This window comes from Hypanus sabinus, chromosome 4 (genome assembly GCF_030144855.1).
Source record: "Hypanus sabinus isolate sHypSab1 chromosome 4, sHypSab1.hap1, whole genome shotgun sequence".
Taxonomy (NCBI): domain Eukaryota; kingdom Metazoa; phylum Chordata; class Chondrichthyes; order Myliobatiformes; family Dasyatidae; genus Hypanus; species Hypanus sabinus.
This window is the reverse complement of record NC_082709.1, coordinates 121,765,090-121,792,204: the sequence shown is the minus strand read 5'-3', so window position 1 is coordinate 121,792,204 and position 27,115 is coordinate 121,765,090. Positions and strand designations below refer to the sequence as shown.

The window sequence follows — 27,115 nt, the reverse complement described above, 5'->3', positions numbered from 1 at the left end:
ACCTAGAATAAGCCTCTAAGCTCCAAGCTCCAAGTACCTATCTAAGAGGCTCTTAAAAGACCATATTGTATCCGCAAGTTAAATGTTTTGTAATACACCATTTTATTTTGCATTAATCTAAAGGGGGAGGAAATGTAATGTATGGATCTATTTCTTTTAGAGCAATGAACCCCCCACCCCACCCACGTTGGCACTACGTGTTGATCTGTTGTCTATACATGCGCATTGTTCTCTCTCTCTCCCTCTCTCTCTCTCTCTCTCACTGCAATGTGAATACACCAGTTAAAGCCATCTCCCATGTGTGTGCTTTTATTTAATTGATATGTGGTTCTGCACAGAATTCTTCTCAGTTCCAGAATTTGTGGAGTTGGCTTAGTTATGTGTCTGTGGACATTTTATTGCAGATCAGTAGGTATAACACAGGAAAACCGAGGAACGCTATCTAATTCAGTTTAAATTTATCAGAGTAAAATTGCAGAGTGACATGAAATGCTCTGTTTTTTCAAAAGGAAAACAGCACACTTCTAACGCATGAATAAACAGAGAAACCCACATGTTAGAATCAATCCAATCTAGCGAACACATAGCACGAGGCATGCCTGGCCTGTGTCAATGTCATTTAAAGGGTTTAGGGAGGCTCTATGTTATACAACCTATTTTAGGTAAATGCTCTTTCAGAGTCTTCTGGGACCCTGATCCCTACGCCCCACTGCCACATCCAACTTCCCAATTCACAAACCAGTCCAATACTAAACTTTGACCCTCAGCCAACACCAGTTTTTCCAATGATCTGCCCCCCACCCAATAATGACCAACAATTGCACTGATCCAACATCTCACTCTCCCACAGATCTCTGCCTCCATAACCCTTGATGCCTGATACCTGCCAGCAGCAGCCATGAACCCCACCTTCAACGTGGCCTAGATCCACAACTTCGATGGTCAGACACTTTCTTTTTCAAGCATGCCTTCCCATGAGAATGAGGCCTCCTCTATAGTACAGATGCACCAACACTTTTTGCAGTGTGAACAGGAGAACAAGTCTGCTGGCCAGCCACACACTGCCCCATCGATTCACATTTTCAAGCACCATTCAGCTTTTAAAATGACTGTTTTAGTTAAAGAGTCACTATACCAGGATCTCAACTTTTTATGCCATTTCCCTAAGAACACACCCCAAATCCTCTGCTTTTCTTGTAGAAGACAGAAGAATTGGTATTGGACTTGTTGTACCAAGACATCATACAGATCTACATCCCTCACCTAACTCACCCACATACCTAAACACAGATGCTGGAGATCCAAAGCAACAGACACAACATGTTGGGGAACTCAGCAGGGCAGGCAGCATCTATGAAAACTAAGAGATAGTTGGCGTTTCAGGCTGAGACCCCTCTTCAGGACAGAGAAGGAAGTTGGAAGATGCCAGAATTGATGTTTATGCCATCAGGTTGGAGGGCACCCAGGCAGAATGTAATGTGGTGCTTCTCCACCCTGAGGGTGGCCTCATTTTGGCACAAGAGGAGGCTATGGACTGACACGTCAGAACCTTATATTCCATCTGGGGACCCTCCAACCTGCCCTTGTAAATACTGGTATATGCTTTTATGCTTCTGTATCTTCTGACTGATGGAAGAGGGAGAAGAGAGTATGTCTGGAGCAGGAGAGGTCTTTGATTATGTTGACTGGTTTACTGAGGCAGAAGGAAGTGTAGACAGAGTTCATGAAGGGGTGGTTGGTTTCTGTGATGTGCTGAGTTGTGTCCTCAATTCTCTGTGTGGTGTTAATCTGATGAGCTTGGTTATACAGTATTTAGCTGCAAAATGTTTACCGTTGGGTGTTGCTTGTTAAAGGAGACAGAAAATTCACTCATTTACAAGACGTAAGCACACAAAAATCAGTTAACTCAGGCAACATGTTCATATTCTATACCTTCACAATGTGGTCCAGGTCAATTTTGGCCCGGCCCAAGAATCCCTTTATAACAAGTGTCCATACCAAATTTTGAACCACAGATCTATTTAGAATGTATAAATAGCCCATCTGACATTAACAAATAGATAATTAATCCTCAATTAATGTTTTAGAGATCTAAAATCCATTTCAATAGATGTGGATCAAATTTGACCCGGAACAGCCTCAATGTACAAAAATTTGTAGCACCTGTACAAAAGTTTAAAATTTTTAAATATTTTCATTTTTGTGCATTTTGGGTCACTTTAGGAAAAATAATCAAATTTAAGCTTAAAAAATGGAAATTAGGGGGGTTTACTGCTGTCAAATGTCAAAATGGGTCAAATTTGATGCGAACAGTATGTATGGGTTAAAGGAGCACCACCACCCTTAACAATTTTCACTGAAGACCAACTAATCTAGGATATAAGGTGCAGCGTCCTGTGTACACTTGTGAAACATGCTGTTGATGGTTGTGCCCAAAATGAAAATGTTGAAAAATTGTAATATGGTGATGAAGTACATGCAAGAGGTAAGTAAACATTCAGAGGCTAAAGGGTTTTGGGAAATTAGTGAGAATTCAGTTGTCCAGAGACCTAGCTACAGTTATCTACAGTTAGTCTCCCAACAACCTTTTCTGCATTTGGAATTGCTATCTGCAGGTGACTGAGAACAACAGCTACTGGAGCCTCAAAGTCACTGAGATATAGTGCATCATCATCTGCACCAAGGAGAACTAGTCAGTGCTTCTCATTGCCGCCACTGTCAGAGGGATTGAGAAAATGGATTTTGTGTATAATGTAATTGTGGATTCATCTGGGCAAGCTGAGCCTAGAAAAACAGTGGCTGGCTGCATGAAATCCTTACACTAAAGAGATGACATATTTATGAATAACTAGCCTTAGCTTTCACAGAAATGTGAGCAAGATTGGCTTACACTGTACCAAAATGATTATACGCATTTTAGTTTTGCTGGATACTGTCTGGCAAAGTCAAGCATATTTTCCGAGCTGGATTGCACAGCATTTAGTTTACAGTATAGCCATTACAGTTGGGAATGGAGAAGAATAGATCCTTGAAGATTGCTTATCATGTATGAACTCCTCAGCTTTGCTGTCTGTGACAGAGTCCATGGGGCAGGAATGATGGATGAGCTGGACACAACAGAGAGTAAACTGCAAATCAGCTAGATCTAGAAATGGAGTCAGGTTAGTTTGTGGATTTGGTGACATATCAGGGGCTGGATTTGGCATTTACCTCATATTCAAATGCTGTTTATGCATTATTGAATTATTGAATTAAAATTGGACAAGCAGCCCAAAAGGAGGGGAAATCAGGAGCAAGGTGTTCAGGCATAGATATAGTAGGAGGCGGGTGCAGTTTAGCTTAGCTACAGAGCTGATCTTTGGGTCTAGACTGCCCAAGTTATTATCTAGCAAGTAGTCATACAATCTGTTGACAGTAATAGAATTAACTTACAGGAGTTTACTGGTTATATTACTAGGTGATCAAAGCAACACAGTCTTCCTGAGGATGGGGAATAACCAAAGATACTGGTAATAGATAAAAGGAACTGAATATTGTTTTTGATTGTGTGAAAGTTAATTATCTGACCATAGATAATTTTGTTCCTTAAATATAGCTGGAAGAGGGATGTGCTGATTATAATAGCCTCTGTAAATGTTTGAAGTAACACAGTCATACCTCATTCATACACACGATTATTTTCATGACTCATTCTGCTGTGAAACTATTCTGTTGATTCACAAACCTGCACAGCCATGTTAAGCTATGCCAGAAGTAAATTCCTGGTCATTTTCTAGGGAATGAGATTGGGTGAAAGTGGATTTGTCTTATCAAAATGTGCCTTGAACTCATCAGATCCTTGATATTCCTTTCCTGACAGCGAGGTGCAACAGTTAGTGCTGCTGCCTGATGGCCCCAGCAGCCAGCTTCCATTCTGATCTGTAGTGCTGCCTGTCTGGAGTTTGCAAGTTCTCCCTGTGGATGCACGGGCTTAGCACGCAGTCAAGTGCCTTGAAAAGGCGTGCTTGTCATAAAAGGAGAAACTAAGAGTACAGGATCTTCAGTTTAGAAGAATGGGAGGTGATCTCATTAAAGTGTACAAAATCCTCATGGTGCTTGGCAGGAGATGATGTTTAGCTGGCTGGAATATCTAGAACCAGGAGTCACAATCTCAGAATAATGGGTCGTCCATTCAGGACTGAGGTGAGAAGAAGTTTTAACCCAGAAGCTGGTGAATCTTCGGAATGCCCCACATCGGAAGGCTCAAGTGTTGAATACATTCCAGATGGAGACTGCTATATCTTATGATATTGAGAGACTGAAGGAACATGGAGTTAACGTAGGAAAGTTATGTTGAGATAAATGATCAGTCATGCTGCTACTTCAGGTTGTACACTGCATACTTTCTTCGATATTAAATGGAACCATTGAACCAATGAATGATGGAACTGTGGGGAGGTGCTGAACAATTTGTTCTTACTTTCATTTCATTTATTCATGTTCTCAGATAAAAATGCTGTCAGCTGATCCTCTGATGAGTTTAACTAGAATACAAAGCTTGTCAAAGTAAATGTATGGGGCATTCTATTGAGATTTTTGCAGTGATAAAAATGATCCTGATTTCTCTGTGCCTTGTTTGTGCAATAAACCTTCAGATGGGTTTGCAATCTCTAGCTTTGAAGGTATGGCTTACTTGAAGGTTCACTACTGTATCATAGATTCATCAAGTTCTATCAAGTCCTGTGGCTTCTCTACATTTCATCTGTCTTTCTGCTATCAATGTCGGCTTATGCTTGAATATAACCCAGCTTGGAAAGTGCAGGGATCGAGATTCTACATTCAACACTGACTACTATTAGTTAAACGTCATGTGGATTGCCACTCCTTCACAGTACCCACAATGCTTGTAAAAATTCCATCAACATCTTGTCAAGGAAGATTCTCCTTTAAACTCAGCTCTACTGAGTTTCCAAATGATGTTAATCAGCTGCAAGAAGCCTGTTAATGTGATTCACCAGTGATCTTTGGGCTGTCATTCAGAAAGAAAGCTTTATACTGTTCAAGGATTAGAAAGAAATTATTCAGTGTTTTCCTGAATTCATTGAATTTTTTAGGTGATTATGTTTACTTGTCACACCCAGATAGAGACCATACAGACTATTGAGTTCATGTTGGTTCCTAACATTGTAGTCCCATCTGCCACATTCCCCACACTTCATTTCTCTGCAACCTATTCTCTGGAACACATGTCAATCTCTTTAGTTATTTTGCTACTTTGGGGTGTGCACTCAGGGATAATTTCACAGTCACCAGAGGGGAGGTTTGAACCAAAGCCCCTGGAAGTGCAAGGGAACAGCACCAACTGCTGCACCATCAGACTATCCTGGTGATGAAAGGGCAATGGAAAATTTCATATGAAAATCACAATGGAAGATTTCATGTGAAAGTCAGATCAGGACATGATATGACAGCCTGAAAAGACAAGCAAGTCTTTTTACATTCCATTATTTGCAAGGTTTGGTTGATGGAACATTAGGAATTCTGTTCAGCTTACCAATGATTACTAACTCACCTGTGCAAGCCCAGTGGCTTTCTCAGGAGTGCCTGGTCTTCTCTGAGCATTGTTCCTGGCATAGGCACTCATTAGTGCTTCACCAAGTTCATCAACTGAACTCGAGCTATTTTTGAATGAATTGCCTCTGGTTCCTTTGAGGTTTAATCCCTCACCTGTTGAGCCCCTGATCCATTTGAGGTCTCTTTAGCTGTGCCCTCAGTATAAATTGTTGAAGTCTTCACGGTGCCATTGAGGCAAGTGATATCCTGAAAGGAAAATTGGAATCTTTGTTTACATATATAGAAGGCCATTCAGCCCATTAGCTCCATGCCATCAACCTGCAGAGCAAACCTATCACTCCAGTTCCTCATCTTTATTCTCTTCAGCTCTGCAACTTACCCTCTTACCCACTCCCGCCAACTTCCCTTTTTGATGGTTTTTGTTGTGTATTTAACATTAAAGTAATACTTGAGTAATCTTGTATATGTATTGGTTGATTAAGCATTCTTGTTCATTTAACTAATTATGAGTTATGTTATAAATACATGAATTGTATATATCATTGCATTACCACATGACACATGTGTGCCTTGCTTAAATAACCCAAAGGTAGACTCTCAATTTGGACTCCCATGTCCTCCTTTGAATTAGTTCAGCTTTTGAAGTTTCAAGGCATACCAGTGGCAATGAGAATGTGCCTCTGGTTGGAAGGCATATTGGACCGAGGAAGGACCATGCTGCTCAGAGGGATGATGAAAGTAACAATAGCAATGGTCCAACTATAACAGTTTTTTAGGCAACATATCTGAGAAAGTTTCTGGTATGTTAATCAGACTGTTATTTGTGCAACATGGCTTGGTTTTTGGCTGGAAGAGAGTTCAAGGAGCTTCAGGAAAGTTGCAAGCATTCAGCTTTTGTGGGTATAAAGAACCAGAATCTACTCTGCGTGCATTAAGTTTATTGCATGAACTTCAAGTGGGAGACGAGGGTTGCTTGTAGAAGTAGATGCAAAGACCAAAGCCCAGCTAGATGAATGAAAAGACAAAAAGAAAGAAGGCAATTGAGATGCAAGACCTGATGATTCATCAGATGATGCTGTGGTTGAGGAAACCAAGAGGAGAAATCAGATCATAAAGGGAGCAATAGAAGGATTAATAAGAGAATACTCTGGTGTGAACTCTGGTAAGTTAGATATGGCCCTTGTGGCTAAAGGGATCAGGGGATATGGAGAGAAAGCAGGTACAGGGTTCTGAGTTGGATGATCAGCCATGATCATACTGAATAGCGGTGCAGGCTCGAAGGGCCAAATGGCCTACTCCTGCACCTATTTTCTATGTTTCTAACTAAATGTTCCTTCCCAAGATGAAGATGCATAAACTAGAGGAAGAAAAACGAAGGAGAGGAAAGATGTCCAGTGTTGTCCGAACCACTTCCTGCAGTCTCAGAACCAATTCCTACAACCACCACGGAGTCACAAGTCTCACCTGCCAAACAGAGTCAGGACATTATCCCACAAGAGTAAGAAATCCTCCATAGTGATTAAACCTTTAGGCCTGAATGGGGCAATTTAAAAATTACAGTGCTATGGATGGTCGTATAATGTAGTTGTATTATATAGTATACTGTCTATATAGTTGAGATGCATTCTATATTAAGTTGGAGTTTATAGTTAAGCAGGGATGAGTTTTATGTATTTAATATTTAAGTAAAATTTCAGTAATCCTAAATATTAGTAGATTAAGCATTCTTGTTTGATTAAATAATTAATTACAGGTTACATACATAAATACATGAATTGCATATGTCATCACACTATGACATAATATATGCGTGCCTCACTTAAGGTAACTGCAAAATTCGACTTACATTTTTGGTCTCCTTTTGAATGAGTTGAATGTTTTGAAGTTACAAAACATAATAGTTTTTGGCCACTGACCGATACTGAAAGATAATTCACAACACATCACATCAGCACCTCTTTGAGCTGTGAATGGAATCTGGCACAGCCAGAGAGCCACATAGTCACAGGGAGGGTGCACCGGCAACACCCAAGGCCAGCAGTAAACCTGGGACCACGGAGAAGTTAGGCAGCATTGCTAAATGCTGTACCGTCATGCATATTAAATTGGTGTCCATCAGCTGAAATAGTGGGCTGTTTCATCCACCCAATAGTAAAAAAATTAGCATGTCCTGAAGTAGTGTGTAAACAGCTGGATGGAGGTACAATAAGTAAATCTACAACTCAATTCAGATCTCGGTGTCATTATAACCAGGTAATTAATTCATAACATATTATATGTTATGTTCATTTAGCCTACTGTATGAAAATCGGAAAAGGATGTCAGAGTAATGAATCCACTCAGATCAAAGGCAGGTAGTGTATTTAAGTCAATCTGAATCAAGTTGAGCAAACATTAGAATTTACCAAACTGATTGTGCAACGATGCCGTGTACACTTTACTGTGCAAATTTTATTCTCACTTTGAGTATTCTGTGTAAATAGACTGATGATACTGGAAAGGGTCCGACTTCATAAAAAATTAAGTATCATTTCCATTCTGTCACAGTAAAAGTCAAAATATTAGTGAACGTTGATGCATTATTCAACCCACTCCATAATTATTACGGAGTGATATTAATCAAGAATCCTGTCACTGTATACTTACAATGTAGTTAGCTTTAGCAAGATGGACATAGATCCTGGAGGCATTCATAGCCAACTCAAGCACAATTCTAGGGCCAGTCATCTTCAGATACTTTTAAAATAGATATTCCACATCTGAGAAAGCTGAGACATTCTTCATTAAGCTGGATATATGACCGACATATGAATCAGCGGCCTATTATAGAAGGTCCTCTTATTTTTAGAATTTTTGATTTCAATGAAATCACATATTCAGCGGTTTCTACAACATTATTTGCAACTTTTATGGGCAGCACATTACATGCTGTCAGTCCAGCGTGAATATCTTTGTATATAATTGCAATATGCACTCAGTGGCCAAGAGGTAGTACCTAACCAAGTGGTCATCGTGTATTTCTGTATGTTTGTGGTCTTCTGTTGTTGTAGCCCATCCACTTCAAGGTTCAATATGTTGTGCATTCAGAGATGTTCTTCTGCACACCACTGTTGTGACACGTGGTTATTTGAGTTACTGTCGCCTTCATGTCAGCTTGAACCAATCTGGCTGTTCTCTTCTGACCTCTCCCATTAACAAGGCATTCTTGTCCACAGAACTGCCACTCACTGGATGTTTTTTTTTCCATTTTGCACCATTCTCTGGGTACTCTAAAGACTGTTGTACAGGAAGATCTAGGTGATCAGCAGATTCTGAGATACTCAGACCACCCCATCTATCACCAACAATTATCCATAGTCAGTCACTTAGATCATATTCCTTCCCCATTCTGATATTTTACCTGAACAAGAAGTGAACCTCTTGACCATGTCTACATGCTTTTATGCACTGAGCTGCTGCCACTTGATTGGCTGATGAGATATTTGCATCAATGAGCAAGTGTACTGGTGTACCTAATAAAGTGGTCACAGATTGTAAATTTACTTATTTTCTGAGGTCAAAATGAAGTTCTGATGCCTACAGTGGAGACGACCAACAATTCAAAGGGGTAATAAAAATGAAGAGAACACTTCTCAAATGGGACCTTTCAGAGTTCTAGAAGATATCAGACAAGTCTCATGATGTGAAATTAAATCTAGAGTTCTATGACTTGATTGGTGGTCAGGACAAGAATGTTGGCCACTTTGGCAAAGTGTCAAGCTTGCATAAAAATTCAGAAGAAGGTTTGTTAATTAAAACCATAGAGCAGTTCATAGCACTATGATAGAATTTTCTACATCTACATTAGGGAGCTTTCAAATTCTGGGGCAACACACTGAAAATGCCGGAGAAAGACAGCAGAAGCTTTGGAGAGGAATAAACAGCAACCATTTTAGGCTAAGACCCTTCATCAGCCTAAGATCCTTCATCTTCCCTACTCTACCAGTACTCATGGGTAAGATTATCCGCAATAAAGTTGTGCAATATAAAGAACACAGTAGAATGGAGCCACTGGGTATTAGGCTGAACACAAGGGGCTGGGGGATGAATTGTGGCAGGTATTAACATGGCAAAGACACAAAGAGGAACAGCAGAGCAAAGTCATGGGCAACTTTAAGTTAATTGAAATTCACCAATCAAAGCATGGACGATAACCTGAGAATTAACAAGGCAGCCATGGGCATTGCAGGAGTGGGTAGTAAATTGACAGAAAACTAATTAGAAGTCACAGTGTCAACTTTACCAACAGGGCATCCCCAATGCGACAACCTTGCCAAAAAGTATATTGATGTTAATGAATTAGGCCAGAACTTCCAGCCAAGAGATCACTTGTTCTGTAACATTGAAAATATCAATGCAAGGATAATGTGAAGAGAGGTCACCTTTCTCACCGATTGTTTGAGTATGAGCAAGGGGAAGGTGAAACTGAACAGATGGAAGAAGGAAATTCCAGAAACTTTGATTTTATGGATAGCTTCTGTCAGGACCGGATATCTTATTAGCACCTGGAGAGTAAAGGATTTCAAAGAACTGGCAGGCAATAAACATGATATTAATGACAATTAATGCATATAATTGAGTTAAGACTTTTTTAACAATAGCTTTGAGAATTTAAAAGAGAGAAGATATTTTTAAAAGTTAGCTTTATAAACAATAAAACTAGCAATAATTCCTTTAAGGCAGTTTATTATTGTATAATGAAGAATTAACAGTACTATTCTGGAAAACCAGAATACCTGAACAGATATATTTAAATAAAATAAATATGAATATATAAATAGATATATAAAGATATTTACTTTTTTTGCATTCAATTGTTCAGTACATAGTACGATGCAATATACATGATTGTTTAGGACATATGCAGATGGCAACAGAGCTTCACTACACTCCCATATTCATGCCAGATCTTACATTATCCATGTCAGCATGAAGCACTAGTCCCCATAGACAACTGAAGATTAACGAAGCAGCAACTGTTTGCTAACCTAACACCATGGAGATATATGTTACCAGCTTGAAAAATGTATTGGCCCTTATTAAACATCGTCCATATTTTGTGTGAAGTCATTTTCTGTTGACTTTGAAAAACATTAAAATTCTTTCTCAGCGGAAATGCAATTCGGATTTTATAATCTAAAATAGGCTTATCTCCAGCACAAAAAAACACATCCCTGTGCAGAAAGATTTACCTAAGCCTGTGTGAACATCAGTTATCAATGCCAGTTCAAGTGCGACTGTTTGGGTTAGGAGGCCTGTCAAAATAGGGGCGGGTTCTGCTCCTAAACACCCTTGGAAATGCAGGGAAATGGGACAAAACTACTTTTTAAACTTTTCTGTGGGCTCTGGGCTGCTTATTAACCAGGACATTATCTTGGTTAGTGTTCATGTGTTAGTTTGCATCCTCGGTCTCCTCCGTTGACTTTCAAGTGATGGCACCAGCTTTTATAGGTAATTCGTGCATTGTGTTGTAGGATAACGTAACTGAGGGAAATGTACATACTTCACAACCACCGACATTGAGTTAGGGTTTCATTTTAAGAGGCTGGTCTGACATGATGGCATTATTACGTAAAGACTTTAAGCACGCTTTTGTGTTTAGTTTTGAAGTTCAATAAAATGTGTTAAGGGTTTCATTCAACATAAAATGCCTCACTTCATTTTATTTGCTGGGAAATCACCAGCCTGGTTTTATTTTTAAAGAACTCTTCATGCAGTAAATGCAGCAAACTCACAAATGCACCCATAAAGGGAGCTTGCTAAAATGGCTGATAGTCTACATTCAGCCAGGCAGAGATGCATAATTCCTCCTCTTTTCCTGGCTTTAAAAGTCCAGTCAGCAAGGCACCCAGAAGAAGGATGCCCAAGGCTATGAAACAGATGAGGCCAGGCCTGTATTTTTACCATTCTCATTTTAGTATGAACGCTAGGAAATGTTGACTGCCTTGCAGCTTTGAAAGTGCCAATGCATCAGGACATCAGAGGTCTGTGAACACCATGGGTTCCAGCTGCCAGGGTTGCCTACTGTTCATTACAGCCACCCTTTCAGGGTGACACTGCCTGTGTGACAGAGGTGTTCAAGTGAGTGTGCTGCCAGCACCACCTATTGATCAGAAGGCAAAGAGCAACAAAACCTCGCTGGAGCCCACCTTTGGCAGCAGGATCCGGACTTTCAGGGTGATGCTCTGCTTCAGTGGGTGATGTTACACATGGGACTCCGTCCTGGCTAAAGTGGCTAGACCTCTGCTCACTGTGGATTTCCCTTGTGCCCAAGGACCATTAGTTGATCTTAAAATCTGCCGGCTTGTGGATGTCAAGGACTTTGGGTCATTACCCTGCTCCTCCAGTAAATTCCCCAAAACAACTCTGTCAAGAATATGCACCTCAGCACGTGAGTTTACTCAACTGCTGGGCTGGGTGAACTCCCGGACCTCACCAAGCCCACATTCTCGACTACAGTCACAAAACATGGGGTCGAACACATTTCTACAACTAGCCCACCAGTCCACATCCGCACACATATACTGGACCCAGAAAAGCTGGCGACCATGAAGGCTGAGTCTGTCAACATGAAAGACTTGGCATTGTATGCTGGTTGAATAGCCCTGGGTTTCACCCCTCTATATGGTCCCTAAGTCCAATGGTGGCTGTCGCCCACGTAGTGATTACCAGCACCTTAACGAGGCTACTGCCCCCTATTGTTACCCAGTCCCGCACAGCCAAGACTTTCCAGCACGTTTGGCTGAAAAGTTAATTTTTCCAAAGTCAATCTTGTTGGGGGGCTACCAATCAAGAGCCTGTGTGCTCGGAGGACATTCCCAGAATGACTGTGATAATCCAGTTTGGCCTTTCTGATCTTCTGCGCTTACCATTGCAGCTCAGACTTTCCAATGGCTGATGGACTCTTTGTTAAAAGACTTAGATTTTCTTTCTGTTTACCTGGATGACACACTTGTCACCAATGCATCCAAATCTGAACATCTATCTCCTCTCCGCACACTTTGAGAGCTTAAGCCAACACGGGCTGATTATTCACCCTGCTAAATGCCAGTGTGGGTTGTCAGCCATTGACTTTCTCGGCCATCACATCTCTGCAGAAGGTGTGAAACCCCTCTCATCAAAAGTAGCCATTATTATGGATTTCCCACCGCTCCACGATACTGAAATACTTAGGCATGGTGAATTTTTATCACTGCCTCATTTAGTGAGATGCTGAACTTATGCTTCTCCTCTATAGTGCTCTTAAATGCAATATTCCTAATCACATACTTGACTGGTCAGCAGACATGATCAAACGTGGTCTTTCTAGTGCAACCATACCAGCATACCCGCTCCCCAGCACTCCTATAGCCATTACTACTAACAGCTAGACTGTGCTGTGGGTGCTGTGCACGATCAGTCCCTCACTTTCTGCAGCCAGCGGCTCCGTCCCCCTGAAAGGCAGTACAGCACATTGAGTTTCTCAGCCTCTATTTGGCTGTCTTCCATTTTTGTTTTCTTCTACAGTGTCACCATTTCACAGTGTCCGTTGACCTTAAACCCCTCATGCATGCGATGGCCAAAATATCAGGCTCTTGGTCTATGTGCATCAATGCCACCTGGCCTACGTATCCAAGTTCACAACGGATATTTAACATATCAAAGGGATAATAATGCTGTGGCTGATCACGGCCAGACATTGAGGCCATACACATAGGGGGTGACTCTGCCAGCATGGCAGCCAACCACATTTACTGACCCAGAGGTCCAGGCTCACCGAACAGCAGTCACGGGCCTGCTGTTGGCTGACATTAAGTTTGGGGAAGCTGGGGTTTCTCTCCCGTGCGCTGTCTCAATCGGTCACCCTTGCCCCAGCATGCTCACAAGCTGGAGATTGACTGTTTTTGACTCCATACGTGACCTCTCACAGCTGGGCTGGAAGGATTCTCAGAAACTGGTTGTCCTACAGTTTGTGTGTCACGGTCTCAGAAGGGATGTGCGCAATTGGATTGCAGTTTGTATGGAGTACCAGCGGGCAAAAATCAACCTTCATGTTCAGGCACCATTGGCACTTCTTGAGGTCCCTGAGCAATAGTTTGACCACATTAATGTGGCCCTTGTTGGTCTTCTCCTCTCCCATTGTTCCATGCAGCTCCTTATCATGATGGACTGTACCACCAGGTCGTCAAAGGTTGTCCCTCTAGCATTGACGATGGCTGCAGATGTGGCTCTGTGTTCTTCAGCACCTGGGTTGCTTGGTTTGGCACCACATCTGATACTTCCTCTGACTGTGGTCCCCAGTTTATTTCAGACCTCCGGGATGCGATGGTGCCGAACCTCAGTGTTTGGCTACATCACACCACAGTGTGTCACCTGCTGTCCATTGACCGATGTGAGCATTTTCACCACTCCTTAAAGGCTGTTCTGAGGGTTTCCCTGACCAATGAGTGTTGGCATGATCATCTTCCATGGGTCCAGCTCCAAAAGATGTCCTGTAGTCATCTGTGGTAGAGCTGGTACATGGGCACCCATTACAAGTGCCAGGTGAATTCATACTTAATGCCATGGCCACCTAGTCGGCCTCTCAAGAGCATTTCACCCTCTTTAGTAAATTCAATTCCTTTTCACCTATTCCTACCTCCCATCTAGCACTCCTGGGTCCCTGTTGACCTACATTCCACCTCATTTGTTTTCGCCCACCATGATGCACACCAACTTTCCCTTAGGCCCCTTTACAATGGCCTGTTCCATGTTTTGAAACAGGGAGAAAAGACTTTCATCACTGATGAGAGGGGTAAATCTGAACATATTTCGATAGATCACCAGCCCACCAAGATTTGGAGTATTCCACTGCTATGCCCCTGGTGCTACAACATGACCACGACCCTGTCAATGCACCTCTGGACAAGACAGAGGCACTTGCTGTTCCTCCATCCATGGAACTTAGGACCTGAGCCAGGTAGCGTGTCCAAGCTCCAGATAGGCTTGCAGTGAATACTGGGGGGGCTCTCTTTAACAGGCTGGTCTGATGTGATGATGTTATTGCATAAAGAATTTTAGCACGCCTTTGTGCTTTGGTTTTGGAGTTCAATAAAACGTATTATGAGTTTTATTACACATAAAATACCTCACTTCATTTTATTTGCAAAAACCTATTTGTTTTCTAATGTCACAAGTGTTGGAATGTTTCTAATAATTTTGTAGTTCATCCATCCTCAATCCTCAGGAAACTCACAAGACAAAGCCTGGAAAATCCTGTATTTCCAACTTCAAAAGGTATCTTGCCACTGAGATCTTCTACAAGTTCAAAACCAAGCACATGTTGTATCATACCTCTTTCATTACTTTGGCTATTACAGTGGCAGCATTAGTACATAAACCTGATGAAGAATTTTATGCCTGATTTTCAACAAAATATGGCCCTAATAGTTGTCACATGTTACAATAGAAAAATGGTTGCAACATGGTCCAGATTTCTTTGCTAAGATATAAAAAAGCCTTTGTTTTAACTGTTAAACTTACTAAGAGAATGATCATTTTCTAAAGAACTTTGCAACTATTCTGGAGCCAAATGCCTGTGACACTTTCAATTTGAGAGTATTCTAAAAGACCTTAACTGAGGCAAGGAATGTCCTATGTCTTAATTCAGCAGTTTTGCTTGTTCATATTGTTGAGTTAAAATTGGGGCATCTTCCCTATCAATTCTGCAGAAATGGATAACATTTAATTTGCTGGGATCATTCTCATTTTCTATTTATTTATCTTGAAATGGAAGAGGTAGGAAACTAAGCCTTTCAGAGCACAATCCATGCTGCTCATCTGTTTGTCATATATGTAGTGTGCTCAAGTTGGAGTTAGGAACTAGGTTCCTTTGTCATTGGTAATTCTTTAATCAAGTTGTTATTTTAACTTTGTGAGCAATAGGATATGCCACCCTATGGTAAGAATTACAAAAAAAAACAACTAAAGAGAAAGAATGTGATATATATAAAATATTCACCGGCCTCTAAAACAAGAAAACTGATGCTACTTTTAGCAGAGATGCATTCTCCATTTTCTCAAAGGGTCTCTCTCCAAAGAGTTCACACTGCCCTTTTCAGAATGGCTTTGTTCTTCTCGATTATCTGAAATTTAAAAAGCTACAAAGGTCATGGAGGGGTGAAGGGTTGATAAAATACACACTTACAATGTTTGCAGCTTGCAAGGCTGAAGAGTTTGGTGAAATGAAGGGCAAGTGGAAAGAGTAAATGAAGTGCATGTCCATGTCTCCAATAACCAAGACTTCAGCAATGGGCACCGGCGTCTCCTCCACTGGGTTTAGGGTGCACAGATTTGTCTGATCCTCTTCATCTGGTTCATGCTGTGCACCACATTCTCATGCAAGAGAGAGAAAAGTCTGCTGGTGAATATTGTGGAATATGTAGATGAAGCAATCAAATGTTGGTGATGTATAGCATGGTTATGAGAGTTCCAGATATGTGAATTATTTTGAAGAAGAACATTCTGCATGCTAGCTATGGTTCCTGACTGATTATGACCATTTTGAAGTGAATGCTGAACATAGAACAGTTGCTGAGATTAGAGGCACCTTGGGTAGATTCTGCCATTTAAAGAGGAATTCACCAATACCGACCATTGTGAGGGCGTGACCTTCTCACGGCACTGCCTTAGGGACCTGGTGCTTGTGCTTTGACATCGGTTTGCATAGTCATGCAACCTTGCTGGAGGGCCTAGTAGGCGAAGAATCACCTAGTTAATAGAACCACTGCCTCACAGTGTCGGAGGGCAGGTTCAGACCTCACCTCAGGTGCTGCTAGTGTGGAGTCTGCATGTTCTCCCGGTGCTCAGTCTCCTCCACGTCTCCAGATGTGCAGGTTGAAAGGCTAATTGCCCACAGTGAAATGGCCCCAGTCTGTACGTGAAGAATATAATCTGGAGGGAGGTGATGGGAATAAGGGCAGAATGTAAAATGAGATGAATGAAGGATTAGAGTAAATAGGTGTCAGTAGTTGGCACAGACTTAATGGGTGGAGTGGCCTGTTTCTGCTCTGTAGCACTCTATAATGTTATCCAGTCTGATGGCCTGTGACTGGCCAGCAATTTCCACCCTAGCAAACCTCCCCAACAACTCATTCAGTCTCTTTGGTGCAATGTCAGCTTCCCGAGGGAGAGCCAGCATCTGTTCCAGTCACAATATACATCTCTCCTTTAAGAGGAACAGACTTGCTTTAACTGGTGTTGGCCAGTCACAATATTGACCTCTTGCTGTTGAGCTCAGCAAATGAGCTGTGTAGTTGGTGCTGGTGAAGGACTGCAGTCAATACAATGAGCAGGCAGTGCAGTGTTGCCATGTTGCCTGACTTACGGATACCACTTACTTACTGCTGGCATTGTAGGTGCTCCGCCTCTGGTGGTGTTCAGCACTTCTTTCATCGTGTCAGTAGCTTTCTCTCTGCTTTCACTACTGTCAGACATGCAAGTCCCAAGTGGAGACTCAGGAATACCCACACACTCAGATATAAAAGGATTCTTCATTGGTGTATCTGTAAAAATTATGTTTTGCCAGTCAGGGTTGTTAGCCTTGAGCTGAACCCCCATAGCTGGAGGACTGTTGGACCACCATTAGTCTGGCCTTTGCCCTTTGACCTGTTTTGCATGGGTGACCCTACCAAGAGCCAAAGCATAAAACCCTGTCTCCAGCCAGCATAGCTCTCCAGGTCATTGAGGCATGCAAGCCTCCAAACCCTACAAAAAGGTTGTGGTCCTCTTGGAGGTTACAGTTACCAGGTCCAGGTTAACTGTACATTGCAATCACTACACACTTTTTTTCCGAAAATTTTCAGATTTAACCCCTATTTAATTTGAGCAAACTGGCCACATGACATTAGAGTGTGGGCAGGATCCTCAGGAAAAGGAAAGGATGACACTATTAAATGTAATTGAGAAACTTCACTCCCTGGTTTAACTCTGTTCCTTGGAGCGATGGTGATTGGAGACCAGTAGAAATATTGACGAATGATGAGACTTATAGCTGCTTCTGCCAGAGGCTCAGTTAGTCACCTTGGGACACCATGGCAAAGTCTAGGATACGGGGGATCTGTCAAACCAATTTTCTCTGTCCTCTGTTTGAGGCAATTGCATGTCCCATGTCAAACCATCGAGAATAGCTCATGCCTGATCAATTTGTCAACCTCCTGCTTTTCAGGACTGTGTTTGCATCCATGGCAATTTTCTGTAACATGAGGCATTGTTATCTGCACATACATCAAAAAATGTGGATTTAACATAAATTGTGTATATTTATTTCCCTTTTTTACATAAATTCCATGAGAGCAAATTTTATTCCATGCCTCAAATTTTTAGTTAGTGATGTATGAATTCTGTGAGGGCAAATTTCTGTTACCTGATTGCAGGAGTCACCGATATTTCACTGTTACTTTCTTATGACAATATCTGTGAATATTTGGCACAAAATTAAGGATGTGGAGAGAGATAAAAACCAAACTGTTTGACTCTGATCAATGCTTACCCCAGTACCATCAAATTACTCCATACTTGAATTTAACATCATGCCAATTGCATTTTGCCTTCCTTCCAATCTGTTCTGTCACTTTGAAATCTGCCTCCCCTGCCCTCAGGTAAGAAATCACTAATGGCTATAGAGAACTCTGCCTTTTGCTCTAAATGTCAGCTTCCTTATTATAGCTGCATTTCCGTTTCCCTGTTCCAATACCTTGGAAGTCTATGGAGGTACACCGTGACTGATTGTGCCCACTATAAATAGCCTTTACAGACTAGATCCACCTATCACCTGCCAGCACTTGCTCCACACCTCCCCCCAACTTTTTATATTGAAAATCTCCCATCTTTCTTTCTAGTCAAGGTGAAGGTTGACTTCCTATATCACAGATGCTGCTTGACGGGTTGAGGTCCTCCATCTCCTTTTGTGTGTTGCTGCCAGGTTTCCAGTATCTGTGGTCTCCTGAGTCTGCAAACAGGCTCTCTCCTCCTTTCAGTTCAGTACATCCTATTTGTTTCTGTCTAGGCAGTAGCCCAGCAATCCGTTTAGTTATATTCTTGTTTTCCAGACAGTTGTTTGGTAGTTACTTGTATGGGTCTGGACTTGCATACAAGTCTTAGTCAGTAGATGAAGGCAGGTTTCTTTCCTTATGCAACAGTAATGTTGATGTGACAGTTTTAGTGTCACTTTTGCAGACACATGTCATCAGCCTGAAATGCCCTTCAGACTAGAGGACATGGATTTAAGGTGAGAGGTGAAAAATTCAAAAGATTGTCCTGCCAGGACTGCTAGTGGACCAGATATAATGGAGGCATTTTAAAGACTCTTGGGCAAGCATGTTAACATGCTGAAAATGGGCCATGTGCAGGCAGAAGGGATGAGGTGGCATTGGTTTCAATAGTCCAGCACAACATCATGAGCTGAAAGATTGGTTTCTGTGCCATACAGTTTTAGATTCTATCTTCCATTAGGCACTGGTCCTGTTTACAGTGTAAAGAGCAAACAACTCTTATGAGTTTTATACCATCAATTTGTGATTTTGTCAAAATCTACCCCACAGGTTAGATTCAAGTTCAATAAAGTGAATGTATGTTGCCTTCAGACGCCTTTTGTTCAAGTAACTTCTTTAATTGTGATATTTTGCGTAACACTTTCAGGAAGAAATTGAACCTGACTTGCGTTCATGATTCAGCACTCGTATTTTGTTCGACTGTCATCATACAATAAAACCTCAAGTTAAAGAGAAATAAAAAACTAACCTTTCCTTTAACAGGGCAGAGTGTATTCTCTAAAAGTGTGTGTTGGCTAAATAATTGAAATGATTAAGAATAAATGGTTTGCATGGTACACAAATTACTTTCAGAGCAAGGACCTAAAAATTTTGGTTTATATTACAAGCATATCACTTGTTAATGTTTAGTAGTTACAGGTAATGCTGAACACTCATTTAATATTGTCAATATTCATAGCAACTTTCTTAGACTTAAAGTAGGCAAATCTTTGTTGTTGTCACACTACTTGAAAGGGACAGTCAGACTTTTTTTATTTGCATAATGAATGTACTTTAGACAGATAGTCAGTCACTCCCAACAGAATAAATTATGACAAAGCATATTGTGGGTATGTATTTTCACTCTTCAGTTTGAAATAATTTATTACAACTTTTCACCTTTCAGATATCAATCTGTTGTGTTTTGGCAAAAATATAACCATGCCTTTGTTAAATTGTCAGATGTTGACTTCTGAATTCTTGGCCAATTATTTGTTTTTTTTTACAGCAAGAACTGTGTTCTCGTAATCTAACCAAATTTTCTGGACCTAAATCTGGGTCCTTTAAATTCTGTACCACAAACATAGAAAGTACAGCACAGAAATGAACCACAAGAAACTGCAGGAATCTTGTCAAAACAATCTAAAGCAAAGTCTACTCTGTGAGTGGCTTCCTTGTATGATTGCCCCCGGTCCTTATCCTTCCTGTACTTAGCAGACCTTTCCTGGGGTACATCAGTGCCAGTTACTATAGTCACTCAATTCCACCTTGTAGCAAATGCACGTCTCCTGAAATCACTATTAGATTTGTTAGTGACTATTTTATATTTCTGAGAATCAGCAAGTCTGCAGACGCTGCAAATCATTAATGAAAATGCTGGAAACCCAGCAGATGAAGCAGCATCAGTGGAAAGAACAACACTTAACACTTCAGGTCCAAACACTTTGTCAGAATTGAGAAAGAGAGAAAGCAAGTCAGTCTGGACATTCTGTCATTAATCAGACTCCTTTCTCTAAACATGCATACATGCAATAGATAAATAGCAACATTGAACCATTGACAAGTCAGTAAATCCAATAGCATGTTCCTATTTCTCACATTTCTGGGATTCCCTGTCAGTACAAATTGCACCCCTCTACAACTTAACAAAGCTCTTCCTGCAGCCCCTAAAATCCTGTCTCCTTTTCTGTACCTATCCTTTCATTACTTAGAACATAAAAGGTAGAACATTACTGCACAGTACAGATACTTTGGCTCATGATGTTGTATCAACACTTTAACCTACCCTAAAATCATTCTAACCTTTACCTTCTATGTAGCCTTCCATTTTTCTATCATCTATGTGCCCCTCTAGGAGTTTCTTAAATGTCTGTAATACATCTGCCTGTACCATCACCCCTGGTACCTCTGTGCGTTAAAAAAACTTACCTCTGACATCCCCTCTCTCTACTTTCCTCCAATCATCTTAAAATTATGCCCCTTCATATCAGACATTTCTGTCCTGGGAAAAAGTTTTTGGCTATCTATGCTACTGTATCTATGCCTTTTATCATCCTGTACAGCACCATCATAGCATCTCTCATCCTCCTTCACTCCAAAGAGGAAAGCCCTAGCTCGCTCAACCTATCCTCATCAGACATGCTTTCTAATCCAGTCTGCATCCCGATAAATCTCCTCTGCACCCTCTCTAAAGCTTCCAATTCCTTCCTGTAATGATGTGACCAGGAGTGAACAGAATATTCTAACCAGAATGTGTGGTCTAACCAGGGTTTTACAGAGCTGCAACATTACCTTACAGCTCCTGAATTCGATCAAGCCGTGGACTAATGAAGGCCAACATCACCATGCGCCTTCTTAGCATCCCATTAAAATTGTGTGGCAACTTCAAGGGATCTATGGATGTGGATCTCAAGATCCCTCTGTTCCTCCACCCTGCCATTAACCCTGTATTCTGCCTTCAAATTCAACCTTCCGAAGTGAATCGTTTCACACTTTTCCGAGTTGACCTCCAGCTGCCACTTCTCAGCCCAAATCTGCATCCTGTCCATGTCCTGTCCACAACAACCTTCCAAACTATCCACAACACCAACCTTTGCGTCATCTGCAAGCTCACTAACCCACCCTTCCACCTCCTTATCCAAGTCATTTATAAAATTCACAAGGTGAGCAGGGTTTGCAGAACAGGCTCCTGTGAAACGGCACTAGTCACTGACCTCTAGGTAAAATACACACCATCTACAATCACCCTCTGCCTTCTATGGGCCAACATATTCTGAATCCACAAATTCCCATGCCCCTTGAATTTCTGAATGAGCCCACCATGGACAGCCTGATCAAACACCTTACTAAAATCCTCAAATATTTCAATCAGGGTTGCCCTTCACAAAGCTACGATAACTATCCTTACTCAGACTATGTTTCTCCAAATGCTCTTTAGTCTTGCCTTTAAGAATCTTCTTTAACAGTTTGCCCACCAGTAAGACTCACTGGTCTATTATTCCCAAGGTTATCCCTAGTCCCTTTCTTGGACAAGGGACTAGCATTTGCCACCCTCCAGCAATCAGATATTATTCCCATGGTCAGTGAGGATGCAGAGATTATCGGCAAAGGCAGAGCAATCTCTTCCCTTGTTTTCTGTAGTAACCCAGGATAGATTTCATCCCGCCCCAGGGACTTATCTATCCTGGTGAACGCTCTTGGCCCAAAATGTTGACTGTTTATTCATTTCCATAAGATGCTGCCTGACCTGCTGAGTTCCTCCAGCAATTTGTGAGTGTTGCTCTGGATTTCCAGCATCTCTTGTGTTTACTTATCCTATGTTTTTCAATGTTACCTTCAATAATTCCATGCTTCCATTCAACAGACTAATTTAGAGAAAGGTGTATGTCATTATGAAGTACTCCCTGACACGGGAGGAACTCAGCAACTCAGGGAGCATCTGTGGAGATAAATGTCTCCCAACAATGTCTCAGGCGGGACTCTTCATCAGAAGTGAAAAAAAAAAGGGAAATAGCCAGTGTAAAAAGGTGTGGGAAAGTGGTGGAGCTGCAGGTAATACAAATGGTAGGGAGGGTTAATAGACATTTGAGGGAGGTAGGAGAAAGGGAAGGATGTATATCTACTAGAAAATTGGCCAAGCCTCAATCAAAAGCACACTCTTGGTATACTCTTTCTCTCTGGCAGATAAAATTCTCCTTCAGGTCTTTGAACAGAACTGTTGCTAACAGACAACATCTGTGACTTTTTCCAAGGAAAACCATTGTTTTACTAGCTTTTCCTTTTAAATAAGCTCTTCCATTATTGTGAAGATATCAGTAATTTCAGTAATTTCTATATATCAGCACTTTGTAAATAATAAGCTTCAATGGCTTATTCACCAGTGTCATTTGGCAAACAGCATGTATCAAAACTACAAAGAGTCAAAATGAAATAGATTAGTGTTGACGCAAAAGCATGTCCATCAAGGAATGGCATCTTCTGTTGCCATATGAACTGACTGCATTGTCAATTACAGATGTCACTCTTAGAAACACTATGGTTTCCTTAAAAGTTTGACTGAAGTACCTTTGTTGAAAGTTTTATATAACAAAAAAAACACAACTGCCTCTGTCTTACAGAGGTCAGAGCCAGTTGTTCATTATATTTAGAGATGGGTATAATAGAGCTTCGATTGGTGAGGCAGCAGTCAGGTACAGCTGCCACTCTGCTTCAGGAACCTGCATTTGATTTTGTGCTTGGATGCCACCAGTGCAGAGGTTACCCGTTCTTCCCCTGACCACATGAATTTCCTCCAGATGCTCATGTTTCTGACCACATCCCATGATTGTGCTTGTAGGTTAGTTAGTAACTGTAAATTGTTCTTTAGTGTTGGTAAGTGCCAAATGCATCTAAGGAGAGTTAATGGGAATGTGGGAGAATTCAGAACGCCTGTAATCATGTGCGATCAAGCTCAAGGACAGGGTCTGTCCTGTTATAAGACCATTGAATGAAGCTCTTGAGAAGATGGATGCTTAACCTCACAATTCACCTCATCAAGGACTTTGTATCTTGTTGTCTGCCTGCACTGCACTTTTTCTGTAAGTCCAACTCGATATTCTATTTTTGCTTTTCACTTGCGCGACCTCAGTGTACTGATCTGATGAAATGACTTGTATGGAAGGCATGCAAAACCAGGTTTTGCACTGCACCTTGGTATATATGGCAATAACAAACCAATTACCAAGTTGTGTGGCATTAAAGAAATAAAGAAAGGGGGAATGGAGTGTGCTGCTGCAGGCTGTTATCAAACTGATGGCCTCCTTATGAATCACGGAAAAGAAGTAAATATTAGTTACCTCTAGATATGGGTTGGAAAGTTACATGTATTGTGAAAGGTAAAGATAATCTAAAATCCCATTTCTTTTCCTCAACAGGAGCTGCAAGGAATCAATCATCCTGACAGTCGTTCAGCCCTATCCTGTGAGTACAAACCTTGTTTAGAGTCTGTTATTTATTATTTGTGGCACTGAAGGAATACAGATTTATCTTTCCAAGAATTCAGTGCAACACATGGTGTTTTGGGTTTTTTTTTTCTCTAAATCTTTAATACTTTCCTAGCATATATTGGAACTTTGTCACAATTTTCATTGTGATTGGTTCAACACTTCTCACCAATCCGGATATCTAACAGCTTTGTAGGTAATTTATTTCTCTTGAGGAATTGCAGGGAACAAATTGAGCTACATAATAGGCTGCTACGAAAAACAGTCAAACAATGACCAGATCAATGTTTTCGGGATGATGACTAAGAAGTAAACTTGTGTAAACTATGGATGCTACTATTTATCACATTTGATCCACAGACAGATTTGTCTCTCCTGGGATTTTCAAGGTGAGGCAGGAGGGTCAGGAAAGGATGGTATCATTAAAGGAGGAGAGTGGATACTAGATGAGAAAGGTTGGGGCTTGTAGAGAGGGATTGTGGAGGGATCGTGGTGGGATTCATGATTAAAAATAACTATTTGCTACGTAGTTAAGGAATGAGTAAAGTCAACATGGCAAAGATGTTGGAAGAGATGGACTCTACTGTTAGTGGACAATGGAATGGTGGAAAGAGGAGAGAGAAAAACTGTGTGTGGGTGGAGGAGAGAGATAGGCTGTGTGTGAATTAAGGAGAGATGGTCTGTGTGTGGATAGTGGTGAGAGATTGCATGTAGACAGTGGAGAGATGGTCTGTGTGTGGACAGTGGAGAGGCATACTATTTGTAGTTGGAGAGGAGGGCTGTGTACAGACAGTGGAGAGATAGACTGTGGATGGTGGAGGGATCGATTGTATGTGGGTGGTGGAGGAGGGTAATGTGTGGACATTGGAGAGGCAGACTGTGTGTGGAAGGTGGAGAAATGAATATGGAGAGAAGAGAGATAATCTCTCTCCTGACACTTATCCATGCATACAATAGAAATGCTACACCTGCTCATTCACCTCCTCCCTCAGTCCTTCTAGATGAGGCAACACTTCACTTGTGAAGCTGTTATGGTCGTTTACCATATCCAGTGCTCTTGATATGGCCTCGTCCACATTGGTGAGACCCAATGCAAGTTGAGGGACCATTTTATCGAGCACCTGTGCTTCATTCACCAAAATCAGAGATTCCTAGTGCCCAACCATTTTAATTCCTATCCCCATTTCCATTCCAACATGTTGGTCCATGGTCTCCTCTTTTGCTCTGATGAGTCCACTCTCAGGGTGGAGAAACAAAACCACATATTGTGCCGAGATAGCCTCCTACCTGATGGCACGAACATCAATTTCTCCGTCCGGTAAGTTCTTTCCCTCCCCTTCCCTCTTCTTCTATTTTCCACTCCGGCCTCTTTCTTACCTCTTCTTCTCACTTGTCTATCACCTCTCCTCAGTGCCCCTCCTTCTTTCCTGTCTCCTATGGTCCACTCTCCTTACATCAGATTCCTTCTTCTCCAGCCCTTTACCTTTCCCACCCACCTGGCTTCAGCTATCACCTTCTACCTAGTCCTCCTTCCTCTCTCCCCAACTTTATATTCTGAAGATTTCCCCCTTCCTTTCCAGTCCTGAAGAAAGGTCTTGGCCAACATGCTGACTTGTTATTCATTTCCATAGATGCTCCCTGAATTGCTGAGCTCTGTGTGTGTTACAGTGGATTTCTAGCATCAGCAGTATCTCTTGTGTTTATGTTGGAGAGATGTACTGTGTGTTGTAACTGGAAAGGTGGTCTTTGCCAGGAGGACGGTGAGCTTATAGGAAGGCTCCAGGTAGTTATCGAGTTATAGAGCACCAGCACACAGAAACAGGCCATTTGGCCCATCCAGTCTGTGCCAAACTATTAATCTGCGTATTCCCATCAACCTGCACCTGAACTATAGCCCCCATATGCTTCCAATACATGTACCTACCCAAATTCCTCTTAAACATTGAAATTTAACCTAAATCCAGCATTTCCTCTGGCTGGCACCTCATTCCCCAATCTCACCACCCCCTGAGCGAAGAAGTTCACCATCATGTTCCCCTTGAACAGTTCACCTTTCATCGTTAACCATGGCCTCTAGTCTAGTCTCACCCAACCACAGTGGAAAAAGCCTGCTTGCATTTACCCTATCTCTGCCCTTTATAATTTTGCATACCTCTATCAAAACTCCCCTTTTTCTACACTCCAGGGAAAAAAACTCCTAACCTCGTTGACATTTCCCCATAACTCAAGTCCTCAGTCCTGGCAATATCTTTGTGAATTTTCTCTGCACTCTTTCAATCTTATTGATATTTTTCTTGTACGTAGGTGACCAGAACTTTAGAACTACACACAATAGTTGGCTCCAATCTGAAATGCAGAGGAACTTGGGAGTCCTTGTGCAGAACATTCCGAAGGTGAACTTGCAGGTTGAGCCAGTGGTGAGGAAAGATGAGGGGGGGATCTCATTGAAACCTTTCAAATGTTGAAAGGTCTAGACAGGGTAGATGTGAAAAGGATGTTTCCCATAGTGGGGGAGTCTAGGACAAGAGGGCACAGCCTCAGGATAGAGGGGCGGCCTTTCAAAACAGAGAAATTTCTTTAGCCAAAGGGCGGTGAATTCGTGGAATTTGTTGCCACATGCAGCTGTGGAGGCCAGGTCGTTGGGTGTATTTAAGGTAGAGATTTAAGGTCCTGGATTGGACATGGCATCAAAATTTATGGGGAGAAGGCCAGGAACTGGGGTTGAGGAGGAGACAGAGAAAAAGGATCAGCCATGAATGAATGGTGGAGCAGACCCAATGGGCTATATGGCCTAATCCTGCTCCAATGTCTAGTGGTCTTATGGTCATGCTTGGATGGTTAGGAAAGTGTGTCATGATGTTGGCAAAGACTGGATGGTGGAGGGAACTATCGCACAATTGACAGAGAGGTGGTGGTGTGGGATCTCAGTTTGGCAGGATGGAAGTCGAGTTCTAGACACAGGCAATCATAAAATCAAGTAGAAGCTTCTGTGTGCAACGTGTTGGGCTGGGTGTTGCAGTAAGGCCATTGTGGGCCAAGGGTTAATAATATTTTATTTGCTTAGCTCGTGGGAGTCCCAGTCTCGCACTCCACTGTTGAAACCAAGTTATCCCAGGGCTCTGTCTGACAACATGGTCCATGGTTTATCACAATGAGTGCCACAGAGTTAATATCATAATTAAGTTGGACCAGTATATATTTTTTCACCATGTTGTTCCCTGGTAAACCATTATCCCATCCCAAAACATGTATTTACAGCACTATGCTATTGTA

At 41.6% G+C, this 27,115-nt stretch overlaps 1 protein-coding gene across 1 annotated transcript in view; it reads left to right on the top strand.

Moving 5' to 3' along the window:
- Positions 1-27,115, top strand: part of frmpd4 (FERM and PDZ domain containing 4) — a 336,831-nt gene that overhangs the window by 219,816 nt on the left and 89,900 nt on the right. Inside the window, exon 4 of the mRNA XM_059968060.1 lies at positions 23,774-23,819. Coding sequence (XP_059824043.1) covers positions 23,774-23,819 — 46 coding nt within the window. The remainder of the gene's footprint in view (positions 1-23,773; positions 23,820-27,115) is intronic.